The sequence below is a fragment of the Cajanus cajan genome, chromosome 8, assembly GCF_000230855.2.
Source record: "Cajanus cajan strain Asha chromosome 8, NIPB_CcT2T_4, whole genome shotgun sequence".
Taxonomy (NCBI): Eukaryota; Viridiplantae; Streptophyta; class Magnoliopsida; order Fabales; family Fabaceae; genus Cajanus; species Cajanus cajan.
In genome coordinates, this window is record NC_138524.1 from 30,818,087 (window position 1) to 30,841,117 (window position 23,031).

The window sequence follows — 23,031 nt, forward strand, 5'->3', positions numbered from 1 at the left end:
CTCCATGAACCCTTCCTTTTTATGAAAACCGCTAATCCATGGAGGGTCCCGCTTGGGATTAACATGGATTGGTGAGCCTTTTAATAAAATTGCTCGTTTGACAAGGTCTCAGTTTGAGAATAAGTCATTCTGGCAATCCATATTTTCAAACAAATAAAAGAGTCCAACCATCCTTCGCGAATGCCGAAAGCCCGTTTCGGGCCGGTGGCGACACCAAGCCACCTTTAGCTTAATCCTAAGTAGTCTTTGACTAGCCTCTTTAAGAAACTACCCAAGTATCCTTTGAACAACAAGCCTCTCCAAGCTTAGCGCCAAATATTCTTTGAAGCAAGCCTCTTCAAGCTCAACTCTAAGTATTCTTTCAAACAAACCTCTCCAGGCTCAACTCTTACAACAAAGGTAATAGATGATTACAAAGTTGTTTCTTCTCTTCTAGACGTGGTGTAATCAACAAAGAAAGCACATGTAATCTACAAAGAAATATATACAAAATTTACAATAAGTGTTTCTTTGTAGTTTTCTACTTTGTGTATTTTAGTATTCTTCTCTATACAATTTTCTTGATATGTATCTCTTCTATTATTTGTGTTGTTTGAAGGCTTGATCCTTTTATAGTAGCTACAGAAAAAATGACCATTGCGGCAATTTGAGTTGAACTCACAATATTGCTTCACGAGTTGCGTCATCTATCTTCCCCACTGATCTTGGGGATTACCGTTGCTGCATTTAATGCGAGCATTAAATTCTTTTCAGTATAAAGTATATCTCTTATTTGATCTAGTAGGTTACTTATCATCATTTCTTTCTAAAATGAGCATGGCAGAAGTAATTCGCCATATTTTCTTAGCTCTATCAGAGAGACGATTTAACGTTTGTGACAGACTAAGAAATTAGAGCATACAATTTTTGAACATATTTAAGCATTCATGTATATCAGAGCATGCCTATTTATGTTTGATCATTTTAAAACAAATTGTTGAGAAAAAGGTTCAGATTTTTCAAAGCTTGATAGATTTATTCAAGCTTGTTTAATTTTCTTAGACCTTGTTTTATCTTGATTTAAACAAAGCATTTAGATGATAAAAGCATTTATAAAATGTCAGACTATATGCAATGCATAGGGGGGTCCCCTTAAAACATGCATAATGAAAAAGTTAAATAATTCAAAACAAGTATCAGAGCTTAAAAAATCTCTTTATCAAACATTCAAAACCAAGTAATAGAGCAAAAACACAATATCAGAGCTTTTAATTTTTTTTTCTCAAACAATCTGAATACTAGAACTTAGACAATTCTCATTGACCATTTAAAAAATATCAGAACAACAAAATAAAGTATTAGAGTAAATTCAAAGTAGAGCAGAAAATTAATGTAAATCCACAAAAACAAGAATTGAATTTAAAAGTTTTTAAAAATAAAACCATATTTTCACTCCCCCTTTTTGCACTAGCAAAAATTAGGCCAACAATAAGTCCAGGCCAGATTAGGTTTTCTCTTCATCCAAGCTCAGGTCAATATCAAGACGAGATAGCAACTTGTTGAATTTCCTTTCAAGTTGCGCCTATCTATTGAGTGAATAGTGTAGAGCCTTGTAGAGATTGACAATGACCTGATCATGATAATCTTTAGTAGCTGGGGAGGAAGTAGTGGGGAAAAAGGATGGTGGTGGTGGTGTAGCAGATGATTGTGGAGACTTAGGGGCAAGCAACTTGAACACCTTTCTATACAGAAAAATTACATTCCCAAGCAAAAAATATGGAATGTAACATTATAAGGGGAATAACGATATAGGCATTGTTTGACCGAAAAAGTGTTGGAGGTGGATGGCTCAATTTGACATAGTGGAGGATAGACCATGTAGCATCGACTTCTGTGAGAAGGTAGCAACTCTAGTTTGGCTAATACAGGTAGGGCCTCCTGAGAGGTATGGTGTATGGTATATCTATCAAAGCGTTTGTCAACATCATATTGAGGTATCTTCTCCTTCCTTTTATGGAGTGAACGAACAGCAAGCTTGGAGATAATTTCTTCAGTGTAAAACTTGGTCCAAAGTTGAAGCATCCATGGTCTATAAGGCTTGCCAAGTATGAAAGGGGGATTCATTGAGGTGCCTTCAAGGCTTAGTTCCATAGCAGCTCGAGAGTTCAACAAATTCTACATCTCTACTTACTGCTGTTGGACAAATCATATGGTCTGACTATCTAGCCGAGGAGGGCATTGTAGATTAATCTCCCTCCTAACCACTTGCCTAACTAAGAGAGGATTGATGTTAATGCCAGGTACCTCTATGAGATGCATGTGCTTAAATTCTGTAAAGTTAAGGAACTCATTGCGTTTGGTCGAGTCATAGATACGAGGTACCCATTCATCATCTAAGGATATCTCCTCCTCCATTTTTTCCATTTCCTGAGTCTCCTCAAAGTCGGTGTTACCATCGTCAAAGTCATCAAATGGTGGGATAAACAATGCAAAATCTCTAGGTGCACGCATGTCTAGCTCCACCATAGAGTAGTCAACACTTAAAGGTATTACATCAACTATCACCTCTATTGGCAGAATATCTTCAGTCTTACTCAGTGGAGGCTCCATCAGATTTGGAAATTATGGAGCAGACTAAGATGGTGTCGGACAAGGTGTATCAATACTCATGACCTCGGTTTTAGCCTCATGGGCCTGAGCAAGATCATTAGGTGAAGGCTCCCCCTTAGCAGCTGCATAGGGTTCCTCCTGACCTTATGGCTCTGGTGCCTTTTACACTAGTGTGGCTTGCTCTTGAGTCACAATGATGGAAATCCCAAGGAGAGACTAGATTGATGTAGTTCTTCTTTCAAGCTTCTAGGACAGATCTTTAGCTTCTTGGACTCCTTCAAGCTCCTTCAATGACTTCCTAAGGTGTTAAAAGCCATGTCAAACACACATGAAAGAGATAGGACCTCCCTTAGTGATGCCACACCTTTGTAGAGTGATAAATTCAATTCTTCCATACTAAATAATCCCTAAGAATAATGCCTTTTATTCTTATTTATTTTTGTTTTTATTAATTTTAATTTATTATTTGGTAATTTTTATTTTAATGTAATTTTATTGATAAATTAATAATATATTTTTTGTTTACACTACTCTAACATATTATTGTATTTGAAACTCAAAGGTGGTGCCTAAAGATATGATTTTTTAAAAGTAGATTAAAAGGACATAATTGGAAGATAACTACTTTATTCTAAGAATGATATCTAGTTAACTAAAAGACAAACAAATAGATCAATTATAATTTCATAAAGAACTTGTAAAGGACATCATAAACAAGCAATAGAAATATAAAAAAGACTATTGATTGGAGTTGCATGAATATGATAAATTAGAAGAAGTCAAGAAATTCAATTTTGACAAACAAATGGATAAAATTAAGGAATAAGTTTCACAAAAATCTAGAGTACAATTAAAGGCTTGCAGACACCAGATTTTGTTTGAGCTTTTCCTACAAGGATCAGGAGACTTCTGAAATGAGAAGAGCAGCCTTTAAAGGCCAAGGAAGGCACGAAAGCGGGCCAAGACGAAGCACAGGAAGCCCTTAAGACGTTTTTGCACGAAAAAGGGCCAAAACCCTAATTTGGGCCCGAAATGACCGTTTCAAACAAAATTTTTTAATGTAAAACCTAGATTGGGAACGACCATTCCCATTAACCTAATTATATGTTAAATTAAGGTGCAGAACATCCGTTCCAATGTTGTGAACGGTCATTCCCCTTCCTTGAGTACCTATAAAAGCGTGCCTATGGATCATTCTTCTAGGGACCTCAGAGACTGAAGTTTTCTCCCTTCTTTGGAATTTTTGAGTGATAGTAAAGTCTTTGTAGAGTAAAGGATGCCAAAAAGTACCTTGTACGAATTTGTGACGAAGATTTATAAAAAGCTTGCTTCGTAGGTTCTTAATTCTTCTATTTTATTTACTGTTTTATTTATTACTTTTCCTGTATGCATAAAATAGGTACCATGTGGATAATAAAAGTAATGCATATGTTGTAGATTAGGATAATGTAGGCAATTAAATCATTGCATGTTTAATAATTAAAAAGGGTAGAATTTAATTACACTATTATTATGTTAAATTTGTCATAGCATACCAAATTTGGGCGTTATGGGGTGTCTAACACCTTCCCCACACGTAACCGACCCCTGAACCTGACTTTGGTTACGAAGGCCAAAGTTGACTTTTCAAAAACCTTTTCTTTTTGCGATGTTTTGTGTAAAATATCGGTGGCAACTCCTTCGAACTCTTTTCAAAACCGTCATACGGAGGATTAGTTCAATCTTTGGGCAATCCAAAGTTGATGGGATTTTCAAATTTGAAGCGAGATCCAAACCATTTGTTTGTAAGGTCGTAATTTTTGGGTTTCGACAAGTCTAAACACCACATCAAGAAATTTCTTTTAGCAATTTCTAGTTGATTATCATAATGCGTCATCCACCACTACTTGTACCAACACTCACAATACATGAGCGATACCACCCACAACCATTATTCCTTACATAAGCAAGAAGTATCAAAAGAAATAAGCAATCATCATAATCAAGAAAAGTAATCATACTACAACACACAACAAATCACAAATTAGAGTACACATGAAAAACGCAATTAAGGCATATAACACATATCCGGTTTGAATTAACTAGACTCTGATACCACTAAATATGACACTCTTTACCCCACATGTCATAATACATAAATAATGAAAGATAAATAACATAATTCTTTATAAATAAAATAAACATGTTCGAATAGAAAGCATCACATTCTTAACTTGACAAAATAACATAATCAACTGAAATTACAAGGAAATAAAACTAATGTTTTCTTAAATAATTCAACAGAATAACATCCTAATTTAGTCTTAGCTACACCCCGATGTCACATATCCAATCATATCAAAACCTAATACTAAAGTCTAAGCCCCATCACCAACATCTTCACCCTCATGTTGATCATACATTCAAACAATTCATGTCAATAGAAACATATAAGAAGAACAAGAGACAACACAAACGCATTTGGATAAAATCTCTTATACATAGGCATATAATGTACATAAGATTGGGAGCGAATCCACTACAAGAAAAATACTGATTTCCAATGGAAATTTCCGACGGAAACAAGTAAAATTTTGATGGATTTCTGACAGATTTAAATCCGTCGACAAAAGTAGCATCGAAAAAAAAAATCTGTCGGAAATAATTTTATCCGTCAGAAATTTCAGACGGAATTTTCCAACAGATATTTCTGAAATGTCGTGAAATAGAACCCTTGAGAGGCCAAATATGAGGGTTTTTACATTAATAAATTTATTAAAATTAAAAAAAATTATAATTTTTGACGAAAATATCCGTTGGAAATTTCTGTTAGAAATTATAATTTGTTTCTAATTTTAATAAATTTATTAATGTAACAACCCTCATATTTGGCCTACATTTCATTGTTTAGCGTGTTTTATCCTTACTTGCGCAATTTCTGGGAAACTTTTCAGAAGGTCACCCATCCCTGTATTACTCCAGGTCAAGCACGCTTAACTGTGAAGTTCTGATGAGTAAGCTACCGAAATGTATATGTATGTTGTCAGTATAACTTGTACAAATTAATTCATTTAAGTCATCCTCAAATATATAATCTCATACTTGTACTATAATAATAATATATAATAATTTTATATTACGAATAATAATATATTTAATTATTCTTTATTTATATGTACTTACTTTTATAATTAACATCTACTTATTTCTATCTAAAATTATAATTTAAATTATTTAATTTTATAATTTATAATGATAATATAATTTATAAAATTATAAATATTTATTTATTACATACTTATAAATTAAATTTTAATATTTTAAATAAATTATTAATTAATTTAATATGTTTATTTACCTTAAATCAAACATATAAAATTTAAAAAATGTATTTATCCTTGTTTTATTTTCTAATTATCAACCATTAATAAAATACTAACTTAAAATCTTATCTAATTATATCATAATATTCTCATATCAAATTTAAAACCAGATATTAGTTATACAAAAATATTAAAATCATATAGTAAATTGTCAATAAAATTTTAGTTAAATAATTTAAATTAATTAATGTTTCAATTATATTGTTAATTAGCAAATAATTTATTCCAAAGCTAATTAATTTTTTATATATTAATTATTAGTAAAATTTAATAACTTTTAATTTAACAATTAATTGGATCGATAAAATTCAACACACACCATGAGTTATTGAGCGGAATAACTTTACCAAGAGTTATTTTGTAAGTTATCTTAAATCAAACATATAAAATTCAAAAAATGTATTTATCCTTGTTTTATTTTTTAATTATCAACCATTAATGAAATACTAACTTAAAATCTTATCTAATTATATCATAATATTTTCATATCAAATTTAAAACCAGTTCTTACATTTTCGACAAATATAAATTTGTCTGAAATATTCCATCAATAATATAGCTTTTCCTACAAAATTTTTCTCATCGAAAATATAACTTTTCCGACAGATTTAATTTTGTTTTATAAGAAATTATCTTCGATTAATATAACATTTTGTATATATGATTTAAAAGTAAAAAAATTTCAATTTAACGGTTGGATTTACAAAATTCACATTTAATATAAAGTTATTGAGCGGTGTAATACTTAGTAAAATTTACACCGGTGTAATTAAAACCCCCCTCATAGATATATATATTAAATGTGACTTTTACTAAGTATTACACCGCTCACTAACTTTATATTAAATGTGGATTTGGTAAATCCAACCGTAAGATTAAAAGTTCATATCTCTTAGATTATATATACAAAATTTTATATTAATCCAAGATGATTTGATACTTCTTTTTTATAAAAACAAAATTGATATAATATATTCATTTTAAAATACACTAAAATATGAACACTTTGAATACCTTCCAGTTGTCGTTCAATTTTAACAAATTTTGATATACACGTATAAAGTGATATGAACTTTCAATTTAACGGTTGAATTTACAAAATTCATATTTAATATAAAGTTATTCAGCAGCGTAATACTTAGTAAAAGTTACACCGGTATAATTATAACCTCCTAATATTATATATATATATATATATATATATGTGTGTGTGTGTGTGTGTGTGTGTAATTTTAAGCTTATTACTTCTAGAAAATAAAAAAATTAATTTTTTTCTTCTAAAATATAAAAATACTATTTATGTTAAATAAACTAATATATGCACTAATTATTTAATAGAAAACTCGTGAAACACACAAATATGAAAATATTCACACTTGAACTTGCTTACTATAATTTGAAAAATAATATACTAACATCTCTAAGTAGTTTATAAATATTTAAAAATAAATATTATTTATTTAAAATAATTGTTAAGATCGAAAATATTAATTTTAGAAGGTTTAAATATATTTTAGTCCCTATAAGATGGGTGATTTTGATTTTGGTCTTTGTAATTTTTTTTTTTTATTTTTCATCCTTGTAAGATTTATAAAGATTGTTTCGTACTTGTAAAATGAGTAAAATATTTTTCTTTAATTTTCATCCCTCTAAAATATAAATTCACTAGTTTGATTATTTTAAGGTAGATAAATAATATTTATTTTAAAAAACAAAAAAAATTAGAGGTGTTAAATATCAATACGATAATAGTACGTAATTATTGTAGGTGACACCTAAGATAATTATTTATCTTTTTTTAAAAAAATAAAAAGTAGTTAAAAATGATTACATAAAAAATAAGAATTAAAAATAAAAATTCCAATTTTAGAAAATAAAAATAAGAATTAAAAAATAATTAAAAATAAAATTAAAAATAAGAAATTAAAAATAAGAAATTAAAAATAAGAATTAAAAATAAGAAATTTCCGACGGAAATATAAATCCGTCGGAAATTTCCGACGAAATTTTTCATCGTAAAATTTCCGTCAGAAATTTCTGACGAAAAATTCCATTGAAAATTTCCGTCGAAAATTTCCAACAAAAGTATAAATCCGTCATAAATTTCTGACAGAAATATCCATCAGAAATTTTCCATCGAAAATTTACGTTTTTCTTATAGTGATCCTACAATCCAACATACAATCCTTCACTTTCCCCCTCCTTTTTCTCTCTCCCGCCCATATCTTTATTTCTCTCCCCTTCTCTCTCTCTTCCTTGTATCTCAATATTTATTGACCTTGTTAATTTTAATAATATATTAAAATCTATTTTATTTCTATATTTTAATAGTATTTGTTAACACTTTTGTTGTTTAAATGAAATAAAATAATATATTTTTATTTATTTTAATTATAATGTAGTATTTTTCTCTTTTTTGTTGAATTTTGTATTTAAATTATTTTAATAAGTTTTCAATTTTTTAAAATAGTTAAAAATCATATTTATAATAATATTTAAATAATTATATATATATATATAATGAGTTTATTTTAATAAAAGATATTTTTGTAAAAAATATTTATACACCCAGAAATATATTATTGTAACCAAACATGAAAATTTTTAATTTCTAAAAATTATATATTAATATTATCAAAAAAATTTATGAGTAATCAAATATATATAATGAGTTATTCTCAGGAATTACGATTCCTATAATTTGTAATTCGCAAGAATCATTATTCTTGGATAAAGAAAAATTTCTTCGCTACTAAACACTCTAAAAATAATATGCCTTTTGTTCTTATTTATTTTCATTTTAATTAATTTTATTTATCATTTGTTAATGTTTATTTTAATGTACTTTTATTGATAAATTAATAATATATCTTTTATTTTTTATTTTCATAGCTCTAACATATTACTGTAAAAGTGGTGATCCAGATCGACATAAATGGATGTTACATATGAAATGTGACAATGTCCTAGTGTGGGTCTAATTAAAAAACCGAAATTTATTTAGAGAGATACCTCGAAGTCGAGCAAGAAACTCAAAGATCTTAACTTTGATGGCTAAAAAAAATAAGAGTCGGATGGGGAAATAAATAGTTTTACAAATAATATTGACCAATTTTTTTTTTAAAATTATCAAATAAATAGTGAAACATTTTGTTGATAAATTAAAATTAATACTACATAGCAAAAGTCAGGTAATCAGCGTGTACGGCAATTCAGGCTGAGTTTACAAAACTTGAGATAGGTCAATGGTTTATTGGTTTCCCATAATTCATGCCTTTTACTTTTCTAGTTTTTCTCTATCGACTGGTTCTCATTTAATGATCCTAGGAATTAGGAATGAAAAAAAAAAACTCATAAAATTCATTATAAATTATAAATTGATAATTAATAGGTACTTGATTACTAAAAGGCCCGTTACAGATAATAAATATTTGTAATTTAAAAATATTAAAAATATTCATAATTAAGTATAATGTAATTTAATTTATTTTTTTATATTGAATATTTATGTTATAATTATTTATTCAAATATATATATATATATTACAATTTTTTTAATATAAATATATGTTTTAAAATTATTTAATATTATATTTATTTTATTTCTTATCTTTTATTTAAAATTTTACACGTCCTTAAATATCCATAGATATACATAAAACTCACATTAAATAGATTAGTGACGTGAAATAACTACCTGTCTTCATTGAGTCCTATTCTCATTCAATTCCTACTAGCAATTCTTTTTTCTTTTTTTTTCATCAGTTTCCCTTAAAATAATAGGAGCAACTATCACGGAAGAAGACATGGAATTTCCATGAACATAAGGTCTAACCATCCCAATTATATAATAAATTAGATATGCTGAAGAACTATATATATAATCATCACACGCTCTTTCTTCCCTTAACTTTCCTATAGGCAATAAATCATTCACACACTGCATAGATGCTTGCTTATGGGGCACACTTGGATCTGAATTGTGTTGTTATGATCATATTGACGATGATATTACCCTTTCTAGGGTTGCTTTTCTGGCTAGAAAACAAGGTAACCAATTCCAGTGAGGTCAATCCTTACTCCAAATGGAAGGAACTATTGCAGATCAGTGATGAAATAAATAGTGTGTTCTATCAACATGATGAGGATAACACTAGTTTACACTGTGCTTGCTCCTTCTGTGGCAGATTAAGCAACGTATACTCAAGATGCTCACGCTGCAAAACTGCTATGTATTGGTAACAATTAAAGCTTCTGTATAATTCAATTCATTCACCCTTTTTGCCCTTTCGATTTTCTGAGAATTAATGTACATATGATTGTGAAAATACAATGTTAATTATAATATAGTGTTAAAATCAAAAACCTATACACGTTGTATCGATTTATATTTTTTGTCCAAGTTATCAAGGGTCGAAATTCAGACTTTAAACAATAAATATTTTGTCCTAAAACAAGTTACAAATGAAAAAAATAAATAAAAAAATAGTATTTTCGGTCAATATAAAACCTGAAAGTTTTCTAGCGGCTTTTAAGACTGCGCCGAAAATAAAGAAATATGATTGGGATCTTTATTCAACTACCATACTGTGTACCATTATTACACTCTCTTACTTGATTTAGTTTTCCTTTTCTTTTCTTTTCTTCATATATATAAATATATATAGTTCAAATATACTCTCGATCGTAAAATTACCTGAAAACATTTTTATATGACTTCCTTTTGTATACATATACATATATGTGTATTTTTTAGTTTTCTTTTGGTGCCCTTTTTCTCAACACATTTTTATTTGTTGTTTGAGATTTTTCTTTGTAATCAGCTAAACTTTATTATTTTTACTATTATTATTATTATTATTATTACACATATTTTTTTATGCTTCTTTTTTATGATTATTGGTTTTGATGGTATGACACGCACGCCTTTTATTATTGATTTTATCAGCTCAAATGCTTGCCATGTTATGCACCGGAGGATATGCCACAAATACGAATGCGTTGATGTCTTAGAAAATCAGGAGGAAACACCATCTCATGGAACCCAATTCCTTCTCAAGGATCCTAAAAATGTAATGTTAATTACTCTATATCATTTTGGACATTCATTTCCTTAATTAGTTTTATTTCATATTGTCACTTGTCTTATTCAAGTTGACATGAATTTCCATTTCTTCTGTTTGGCTGCAATAGGAAAGTTCTATATATATTTTCTCAACATGATTATATATACAAGTTGATATTATATTTTCTCAACAAGAGTTCCATGTTGGGCTCTAGGAAAGATTACAAGTTGTTAATTGTATGTATAATGCAGCCCTATCAAAAAAATATTGGGAGGGAATGATTGGATGATTATAAAATTATATCGAATGTCATCATGACCCTCTTTTTGTTTTAGTCTAGTTAAGTTATATATTTTAAATTTTAATATTAATAAATTAATTATGCAGGATAAGTACTCATTCAATGAAGTTGAGCAGAAAATATACAAGGGAGATGTTTACAATATCGAAGGAGGAGAAAACAGTTTTGATCATGAGTTCAGTGATGAAACAGCAATGCCTCGACATAGAACTGTGAATTGTAACAATGGCTGTGCTGTGTGTGGTAATCCAACCTCCAAACTATGCTCAAGATGCAAAACTATAAAATATTGGTAAGTCTCGTAATCTAATCTAACTTGTCCAAAGTCAACTCAACATGTTAAGTCAATGCTTCTTTTCATATATGTTTTCATGATTCTTAAGTTAATTAACTATTTTAATCCTCTTATGACTTAATATATATATATAGAGAGAGAAAGAGAGAGAGAAAAAAAAAAAGAGATGTTCACATACTCACAATAAGTTTTAGTAGATTTAGTTCATTCAATAACTTATATTTTATGTCAAATTTTAATTATCTAATTATTGAATTAAAAATTCTTAATATATAGTTCAAGTTTGTTTTAAAATTTATAAACTTGATCTATACATTAAAAAATTTTAATTTAATGAATTAGATCATTAAAATTTGATGTATAATATATGAGTTATTAAGTTAAATAAGTTTATCAAAACTTACCTTTAAGTAAGTAAATATCTTTTCTCTCTTTGAGTACAATTATAATAATGATGCCACCATTTAAATGTTATTTAAAAAAATGATTGAACACACAAAGTCTTCGGATTTGAAACACATATATCTTAATACAACATTACATGTTAGTTAATTAGGGCATTGACAAGTGAAGAAAACTGTCTAAAAACATATACTGGTGACATATTATAAAAAAGATAATATTTGATTCAATAATTCTTTAATGAAACTCTTAATTAATTAAGGTTATTATGGCACTTATATATTTAAAAAAAAAATCCTCCATATTGATTATAAGCAAAAGAAAAATAAAACTTTAATTGTTAAAGATATTAAATATATATATAGATGGACTAACTTAATAATGCACAACTCATATAAGAGCGAAATTAAAAATATCTTAAAAGAGTTAACTAAAATAGGGATCAAATCATTTTGTTTGTATATCTATAAGGATTAACTTATTATAAATTTTTACATATACAAACTAAATTGAGAATCCGTGATATATACATAACTTATTATAATATTATATACAGTAACTAAATACATGTTAGAAATCATTTTCATAATAAATTTATTATTGTAACTAGGGATTAAAAGATATTTTTTTAATAAAGATCAAAACATAAAATGATATTAAATACAAAGGATATAATTTTCAAATCTAATCCGTATCATCAATGTGACTTACAAAATATGAAACCTCTGAAAAAGCCTTCACCAGTTCTTACATATATAACATCATTGATTATTAGTATTAAAATACATTTTTTTATTCATTTAATATTACGAAGTTTCGCAAGTCTTAATTATAAGCATGTATAAGTCTACAATATTCATGCCTCTTTAACTAGTTAATCTAATAGTTATATATGCTCCATTAATTTTACTTGACTCAGATATAATTTACTTGTATATAATGAAAAGGTCAAAGTGATGACATTTTTAATGGAAAAACTGTATGTTCTCTAGCACCAGTTATATAGTTATATATAAATATTTAGTATTTAACTTCTTTATCTTACTTAATGCCATCCACTCAAATATTCCTGCATGTTAGGACCAGTCAATGACCATAATGAATTACTGACTATTATGCACTTGTGCTCTAGAATTTTAACGACCATCGTATTCGTACATACAAGTTATAGTCAAATAACAAATAAGTAAAAAACAAAAAAGTTTCCAGATATTATAATAAATTATTTTAAAAACGACATATTTTACTTACTAATTTTCTGTTTCTATTTTTATCAAAAAAGTATCACGTTATTTTAATTTATTTTTATTTTTAAATTTGTGTATATAACAATTTATAAGTTTGAATATTTTTAATTTTAATTCCTAAGATAAAATTATTCTTTTATTTTTATAAATTTTCATCAGTTTTATATATTTTCTGCGAGTTCGTAATTTTATAATACAGAAAATATAATATTTGTAAGGTATAAAATATATACTGTATCAAAATGATTTTTGTAATGATTATTTAAAAATTTGTATCAGAAATAATTTTTAATTAATTCATAATGTGAAAATACTTATAACAACGATCCATCGAACTTAAATTCTTTCATATTAATTACAATTCACACATCACTTCATAGTTTTCTAGAATAATTAAAGTCCAAGTCGTGTTTTTTTCTTCTTCTTCTTTTTCATTAATGCGACAATATTCACTGACCCATTATATCTTCACTTATATAACATTTTTCCCCGACACGTTTCAAAACTAGAATGATAAGTTGGCCACATGTACCCAATAGGCAATAGTTATATGTGAAACCTAAGAATTTCATGTCAATTTTTCGTTCCAAATCATATAGTTTCATCTTTTTAATCACATATATCGATATATCCTTCTAAACACGCAGACAATCCTATGTATACCAATAAACAACATAAAAAAAAATAGTTAACAGTAATATATAAAAAATAAAAAATATTATTATTATTATATAACTTATATAAATATAAATTTATTTAATATATAATTACACCTAATTTTAATGTTGACTTTAAATAAAATTTAATGACATATATTAATATATTTTAATAATATATTAACATCTATTTTAATAATAAATCTTTTGTTATTATAAAGTAACTATGACATTTTTTTTAATGAAATCATATAAAATAATAGTTATGAACTTTCGATCACCTACCCTAGGTGAAAAAATAAATGAAAGTGGAAAAATAAAATTGGGAGAGCCCCACTAGATTAATTTAAACCTCTTCCGTACAGATAATGATAAATTTTGACTAAGAATCTTTCAAAACCTACTTTTACATGTCAACTAACTAAAAGAGTTCATTTAACTTGATTGTTAGAGTTTATTAGTTGTGTGTCGAGATCAAATATTTTTAATAAATTTATCATATATATTGATTTAAAATTAAATGATGGTATAAAAGTATTTTACTGTTTAGCCTCTTTTTTTTTTTTTTTTTCTTCTAATTACTATTAAATTTATTATTTATCAGTATAAAATATTTACACCATTAATTATCATCAAAAAGCTAACTATAATAAAAGTTATGAAAATTTTCATATCTTCATAAATTCTTAATAAATTTATTTTGTTCTTTTCACAAAATAATTTTGGAAGCCCGACAATAAATCTGAACCGTCTTTTTAAAGAGTTACATTTGATAAAATTATAAAAATATGGCTTTATAACACTTATTGAACAATATAAAATATGGCTTTAAATATATTTAGATCTCCTATAAAATTTTGAATTATTGTAAATACAAAGGTTGCTGCCGTTTAGAACGGAATAAGAATGTAAATTTTACATTATTAGTATATCTATATCTCTATATATGGATATAATATGACTACTGATTTATGAAATAGTTGAAATCAATTATTTTTTAATTCTACGATTTCTCACATAAAGTTATAAGTCTAATAAAAAAAAATAATCTAATTTCAAATATAGAATCTAAATTCATATTTAATACCATAAATAGTTAGGCTTTAAATTTCCCTGAAGTTAATATTATTATACCAGACTTTTCTACCAGACTTTTCTTTTCTTAAAAATGATATCCAATAATTTATTTTAGGTTTATACACTATTTTGATTGTTATAATTTTGGGAACTTTACTTTTAAATTTCTATATTAAAAAAATATTTTATTTTAGTCTTTATACATATATATATATATATATATATTTATTTATTTTAGTCCATATTATATATTGTTGTAAAGATTAAAAGAAACAAAAAAAGATATGTATCAAGACTAAAATTGAAAATTTGTAATTAAAAAAATAAAGTTCATGAAATTATAGTGAAAAAGAATGTTCAAAACTTTACTTTATGATTTACTTGCTTATTTAAAATATTGTCTTTTCTGAAAATAAATAAATATGGAGATTTGAAATTAGATTTGTATGCTAGGTTACTTCATATATGGCTTCAAGATTTTTATGGTTATTCTTTTTCAGTTCACGAACGTGCCAACATTTTGATTGGAGATCAGGGCACAAGTTTCAATGTCTTGCGGAGAAGGCAAGTTCAACTGAAGCAGCAATGGTCAATCAAGAAAGACATGATCATGGAAAAGTAATTTTTCATTTCTTAATGAAAATTAAAATGTGAAGGCCATATTCATAGCAAATCCACGAACCAGTGCTTCTTTAACAATTAGTTAAAATGAATTAGTTGAATAATAAGTTCACCATTAAGAATTGTAAAACTACCATTGCATTGTATATCCATCAAATTATAAAATGAGTAAAATATAATTGCTAAATCTGAGCAATTAGAACCCTCTTTGGGTAGCATATTCTGTCTTGTCATTGTAATTTTTATGGATAATCAAAAAATTGAGAATATTAATTAAGTTTCGGTTTTTCTATCTATCTTTGCAGGTTGTAAATGTCATGCATTTATATGAGGAGGAAGATAATGCTTATTCAAGTAGTCCTCTTTGCTTGGAATATTATTCAGGTCTCTAACATATTATCCATCTTATAGTCTTCATATATGTTCATATTTTGGTTTCATTCCAATTTCTATTAGTTTATTTCTTAAAATCTAAATCATAATATAGCTAATTGTATTATGCCTTTGTTTGGTTGATGCAAAAGGAAACATCAACTCCAGGGCCCTGATTTCAAGTTCTCTCTCTCAGGTATAACTGACTTTGGATCTTTACTTGGTTGTTACTTGAGATTTCATCATCTTCCATTATAATGCAGGAAGGAACCAATACTTCCCTGAAGAAGGTTGAAGAACAATTGAAAAGCCTAAAAGAAGAATTGGCAAAGATCAAGTATAGTTTCCATTTGGGACTCTAAATTTATTTTTAGAATGCAGTAGCAGTAGCTAAATAGAAATCTCAATCATTCCTTTTCCCTTCATTACTTTTCAATATTTTTTCATGAATAAAATTAGAGAAAGAGGGTAGGGGAGAAACTGTCGTCTCATATTTGATCTTCTTTGGAAGTCTTACATTTGAATTAGATATAGTTATGCAGGTAAATATTTGAATTCTAGCATACATCTCCATTCTCATTTGGTCAATTTAGTGAATACTAGTACTAGAAATAGGACAATATATGTATTCTACTTGGTTTTACACATTAAAGCTGCATTGCTTTTAAACTTTCAATAAGTTTTGAAAGTTGAAACTAATAAATAGTGATAGTTGATGGGTTGTTTTTTTTATTTGTTTTTGAAGATATATTTATCATGAGTATGATACATTGTTGTACTCAGGATATTCACATATATTTTCACATTGACAAGAGAGTATTCACTTTGAATGTAAATTCTAATGAATTTGATTTTGGTTATCACCCAAAAAAATGTCTCAAATCAATGAAGATTTTGTTGTGCTTATAAATTCATGTTCTTTCTTTTGTTATAATGATGTGAGACTTTATTTATATCCCAATAGTAGCAAGTATTGATGTCAAAGTATTTTGATGATGATGCCAGAGTTGAGAACAAATCACTACGATCAGAACGTGACGAATCGGAATTGCGAGAAAGGAATTCTATAGAAAGATTTCACAGCTTCAGAAAAGAAAATGAACATCAGGTGATTGCTAGAGTTCAAAATTGAAGTGAGTTTGTGCATTGAAGCCATTTTATGATGATTTTAACACTATGTGTTCTCCATTTTCAGCTGTTTCTTTTGAAGCATGAAAATGAGTTGATGTCAAGTGCTGAGAAGCAAGCACGTCAAATGGTTAATAGTTTATCTCAGAGGCTACACTGCTTGCAGATTGCTGTGGAAAGTGGAGTTGAAGAGAGGAAAAAACAAGAAGAATATATACATATGCTGCAGGTATGTTTTCTTAATTGCATCCCCTAAAAGATGTAATTTTTTAAAGAAAAATTGTGGTGTCATTCTAGTTTCCATGCTTCGAGTAATATTCATTGTTAGCTATTGTCAATTTATAGAAAGAACGTGCCCAGGCTAAGATAGAGCTACATGAACAGAACAAGTGCATCAAAAGGCTTAAACTAGAGCTTGATATGACCACTCAATTTCCTGTGAGAATAACTGAAGAGACAAGACAAAAGTTAGTCAATGCTTTTAGTGAAATTGCAGGTGTTGAATCCAATGCTGCTGGTGCTGAGGTATTTGTGTGTTATTTTCTTCATACCACCCTTTTGTTGGGCTATATTAGCTATCATCCATAGTCCAATCACTAAAGTATAATTGGAAGAGGAGGAGCAGAGGTTCCAAACCTCTGAAGGAGGTTGAGACTTGAGATTTTATTAGGAATGAGTATTGCAATAGATTGCAGTGACACTTGTGTTAAATTGGTTCTATAGTTGGGGGTTGCACTAACACTTCATAAAACAATTACAGTTTTTTTTGGGTAAATTTTTTCAGGAAGTACTTTTAAAAAAGAAAAATAAGACGGAAAAATAAAATAAATATTTTCTCGTAAGTTAAAATTAACTCTTGTATAAGCTAATTTGTAGAAACTTTCTACTATTAACTTTTTGAAAATCTTACTTTTTAGCTTATACTTCAACTAGTTTTAATTTATATAGAAGTTTATTTTAATTTTTCTTATTGTTGGAGAAAGTTAATATATATATATAGAGACGATCTAACAATTAACTTAAAAGTTCTTAATACATATTGATCAATTTTACAAATTTTTATAAAATTTGAAAATTGTTGATATTCCATTTCATAAATTCAAATCAACGTATAAAATATTTTTATGATTATCCGTTAATTTGAATTAATGAAATGAAGTATCAATTATATTGTAATTTTTTTAAAAAAGTTTACAGATTTAATCTATATATTAAAAACTTTTAATCTCACAATTGAATCATTAAAATTTGATGTAAAATATGAATTATGACTGAAGTGAGTCACCTTGAAGTAAATATATTTTACCCCAAGTCTACCTGATCTTTATGCCACTTTAGTATGAATTTGGACGTTTTCTTTTTCTCATTTTTAAATTCCATACAGGTGTCCCAGCCAATTAGTTTGAGCAGAAATCCAACCTTTACAAGACAGGTAACTGGAAAATATAAAAAGAATCAAGAATCATAACAAAATTTCCCGTTTTCATCTATGTTCAAGATAAGATACTATATGATCATGAACAGAGTGTATATTCAAATATCTGATTCATGAAACTGATCACATGATAGAGTTTAGTAACACATTTGTAGCATGTCTCCACACAAGAATTCATTATACCAGGGATGATTTCCCCCTACTCTAACTTGACATTATATTCAAAATAAAATTTTACTCATAACATCCATGTTTATTTATGAATCACATGCACTGGTTACACTAAATCTTGAATATTTAAAAACATACTAGATCATTTTCAGAATATAGATTGTCCAAATGCTAATTTTGTTGTGAAGTTACTTTTACTATTATGTAGGGCTGTTCAATTTGCCTAACCAATGAGAAGAACATGGCCTTTGGTTGTGGACACATGGTAAACTCCAAAAATACAAACCACAATTTCCCCCCTTTGATATCATGCAATTAATGATGATTTGTAAATGGTTCAAATGCAGACTTGCTTAGAGTGTGGATCAAAAATTCACAAGTGTCATATATGCCGAAGGAAGATCACTAGCCGTATCAGGCTGTTTCCTGATTAATTGAAGGAGGAGTTCATAGGCATTTTCTGAGAATGCCATTAAAGAGCATTTTTCAATATTGCTATGTGCTTAGTAATAAAAACAAGTCTTGTCAATAGATTTTACATTGGTAGTCAAGACTAAAATTAAATAAAGGTTTTGGGACCATATATATATATATATATATATATATATATATATATATATTGGGTGTATTTTGTGTTTCCATGTGTGTAAGTATTGGTATGTAACTATGTGTATATCAAAATCTGTGTATAGCTTGATATTTTGTTGATCTGAACAGAAAAGTAGTAGATACTACACACAACAACACAAAATCAAACATCCATAGGATTTTATGATATGTTTTGATTTGTCCAAATGAAGTTATCGTTTTACTCACCAAATTCCTTTGTATCTGGTATATATAGCCTAATGAGGATGACAAAGAAAGATGGTGGCATTGTTGGATCCTCATGAAAAGTAAATTGTTTATTCTATAGTCTAACATAATTATATTTTCAATTAAATCACATTACTTGTGCATAAGTAAGCTAATTTAGTCATTTATTCAATTTATCCATGAGCTTAATTTCCTTCCTAGGACATAGAAAAATCTTATAATTCCAAGCAAGTGCTTCATGGTTACTCGTTCATCTATTCTACTCCTAGAAAAAGAGTAAAAAAACAAACACATTCCTCAATTATGTTTCCTGAACTGACTTTAAGATATATTGAACATTATATTTCTGTCTCATGTCTATAAATTAAGAAAACAATTGAAGGGACAAATTGGTCATTGAACAATATTTTCTATTCAATAACGTTCGTTTTGAAAAATTAGTACATCTTCGAATCCTGTTTATAGGTTAGTTGTTAAACCAATACATATATGATTTTAAGTTTATAATTCATTTAACCTCTCAAATTGACTATATATCCTTATTGAGAGAATATGGGATCTGGTTGTTGCAGTGTTCGTGGGGGGCGGTTGAGCAAGGTGGATCCGAAGGAGGCAGAAAGGCCAAAAAAGTGGGGGAAACCTAAAAGACTAGGTTAAAAAGAGACCAAGAAAAAAGGAGAAGGGAGCTTATTCTGAAACACATAGATTGAGAGAAACACCATGAGTTCTCCGGTAATAAAATACACTCTGTGATCAGAACCAACCCCATATATACTTTTCCGGTATTGAGGACTGCTACTAAAGAACTCTGCTTGCTATTTAGATCAAGATCATTTCGTGATAGTAATCTATTCTTCTCCGAGGTATAGTGGTCCCTATATATATTGATGTAATATTTTTAGTGCAAATCTCTTGTTTTTTTGTCATAATCTGATAAATTTCGGTGTATCCTTATTATTATTGTTAATAATCCTACAAATTGTGGTATGTTTGATTGTTATTGTGACACCCTTTCACCCCAAATACACTTATAACATAGTAAATAATCTAGTTCATAGATAAATAACTCATGCTCATTAGACAAAATACTATAAAAAATGTTACATATAATAATTAATAATAATTGTCAAATATGCATATATATTTTATTCAATTTATACACTTATTATATATATTATACTTTTAAATCTTGTTTTTGGTCACAAAATACTTAGTCAAGGGATAATTTTAATTTTAGTTTAATTGTTTAAACATTAGTTTCTTTTTATTTTTATGTTTTCTTTGTTGGAATATAAATAGGAAAAAAATAACTTGAAAACTACAAGTCTAAAAGGGGAAACATTGGAAGATCACTCATGGTTGCTCAAAGCAAGCTTAGAGGGTGCTCTAAGCAAGTGAACATCACAAGTTCAATTAGAAAAAACCCATTTAGAATCTTATAAAATTAAGGTTTGGAGATAATAGAAAGGCACTCCGTATTGAGAAGTTTAATATTTGAGAGGAAAAAGAGTCATTGTTGGGATTGACATAGTGACCCTACTCTATGTAATTCTTCTTGTTTCTATACAATTGATGTTTTTATTTAGTTAATCATTTTATTCTTATGATTAATGCTTGTTGTGGCCTGATTAACCTCTTCATGAGTTATAATATTTAATCGAGGTTGAAAAACTCTTTTTAATGTTACAACCTAGATAAAGTGTTGATAACATTTATTACCAAGGAATTGAAATAAACCTTATCAATGGACTTTTAGACCTCCAATGTTAGTGTAGGTTACTTAACAAACTTCACAAAGGAATTTTGAGGTTTTCCTTAAGCAAACTAGAACTTCTCACCTAAGGAATTAGGGTTAAATTTTTTTGTTGGTTGTTAAATTAACATAATAATTACTGAAGTTGAATAATAATCGAGAAGGATATGTGTGAGGAAGGTTTGTAAAATCAATCACTGACATCTTTTATTATAAAATTTCAATTATCTTTTCAATCTTTTTATTATTCTAAATCCTTAAAAGTATTTTCTTTATCTTTATTTCTTTCTTCAAATAAATCTATCTTTTTCTTTTCCGTAATTATTGTTAAACTAGATTAATTAATCATAGCGCAAGTCTCTATGGATTTGATACTTGAACTTTTTTTCTCTTTACTACTATGTCAGTTGATAGATTTTCCAAATTTGTAATAGTGACATACAAAAAAATGTCATTATAAATACAATATATGAAGGTATAAATCTATTTTGCATATAACTACATACAATTTTAATATTAATTTTAAATGAGATTCAACATGATATATTTTGTGTCACTATAGCCTATACCTACAGTTTTTAACAATATGCCAACATATTATTTATAGTCTTGGTAAAAATAGTTTTTAGTGATAAGCATTGTATTATTATAAGGTGTGTGCCACTCTATGATAACTTTCTTGTAGTGAAAGATTCACATGAAATGTTTTAATGTATGAAAACTCCATAATTAAATAAATACCAACATATATAAAGAAAACAACACATATCATATATCAAACATGGGTCAACCACAACTAAATATACAAGACTTATGAATTTGTATGTTCTTATCTCTATATGCATGTGATATCATTCTCATTTCGTATAAATTGCATACATATAAAGTAGTTTGGGAGTGTATGGGCAAAAAAATAATCTCCACACAATGGGTAATCAACATGTGATCTACTCTCACTAGAACAAATCTATCAAGAGTCATTTGAGGTACCATAGCTGGCCAAGGTTTCCCCTCATCCTACTTGTTAAGCCAAAAGATGATCAAGATCCTTTGAACTTGGAGTTTTAACGCTAACCAACATAACGTTTTTATAAAGAAGAAATGTCCACAAAAGCATCTTTGAAAAATATCTTTGAAAAGCTAATTAGATGAAGTGTAATACACAAATCATCTATAAGACATAGTAAATTAGACAAAACATACAATCTGTCTTATATACTGATGGAAGACCATCCATAGGAAGATCACACTTGAAGACCATTGGACATTTAACTTGGTCCATGGTTAGGAAGCTTGAGGAGGTTTCTATAGAGGAGGTGTTTCATAGACCTAAGCTTTATATGAGCATTGAGTATGTTTCCTCTATTTAGTTTCAAAGTCTCTATCGTACATATCTTATATATTTTGAGTTCTTTTCCCTTGTACATAGTAGATACATGTATAGACTTATTTTTTCCTTTGTATTTGTAAGGCACCTTTATCTTTCTTTATAGGTCATACCCTTAGGATTTTAGGATATGTTTCTTGGAGACTTTTACTTCATGTGAACTTGTATTAAGGGTCATAGATTTTCATATTTTTAGCTTTAGTAGTGGGGTAGCAAGTAGTAATTGTGTAGGTGAAGCTAGCAATTGGGTCTTTAGCGGGCCCAGGCCAAATTTTACATATTAGGTTTGTTTTTCTCCATTTAATCAAGGGAATTGATTTAGCTAAGTTTCACCATCATTTGGTGAACCTAAC

General features: G+C 27.9%; 1 protein-coding gene across 1 annotated transcript; it reads left to right on the top strand.

The window, feature by feature from the left end:
- Positions 1–9,617: 9,617 nt before the first annotated feature.
- On the top strand, positions 9,618–19,323 carry LOC109799275 (uncharacterized). The gene is made up of 13 exons (XM_083062787.1): positions 9,618–10,189; positions 10,900–11,023; positions 11,405–11,610; positions 15,496–15,613; positions 15,922–16,000; positions 16,141–16,184; positions 16,252–16,325; positions 16,994–17,096; positions 17,184–17,345; positions 17,462–17,641; positions 18,501–18,548; positions 18,931–18,987; positions 19,070–19,323. The coding sequence occupies exons 1-13, from the start codon at positions 9,900–9,902 to the stop codon at positions 19,154–19,156; spliced, it is 1,572 nt and encodes a 523-aa protein (XP_082918913.1). The 5' UTR covers positions 9,618–9,899; the 3' UTR covers positions 19,157–19,323.
- The last annotated feature ends 3,708 nt before the right edge of the window (positions 19,324–23,031 follow it).

Excerpts from the sequence above, each read along its gene's own strand:
- LOC109799275 (XM_083062787.1), top strand. The coding sequence starts at position 9,900 with ATGCTTGCTTATGGGGCACACTTGGATCTGAATTGTGTTGTTATGATC. Across the intron at positions 16,001-16,140 it reads TTGCTTGGAATATTATTCAG|GAAACATCAACTCCAGGGCC; the intron begins GTCTCTAACATA and ends TTGATGCAAAAG. Across the intron at positions 18,988-19,069 it reads CCTTTGGTTGTGGACACATG|ACTTGCTTAGAGTGTGGATC; the intron begins GTAAACTCCAAA and ends GTTCAAATGCAG.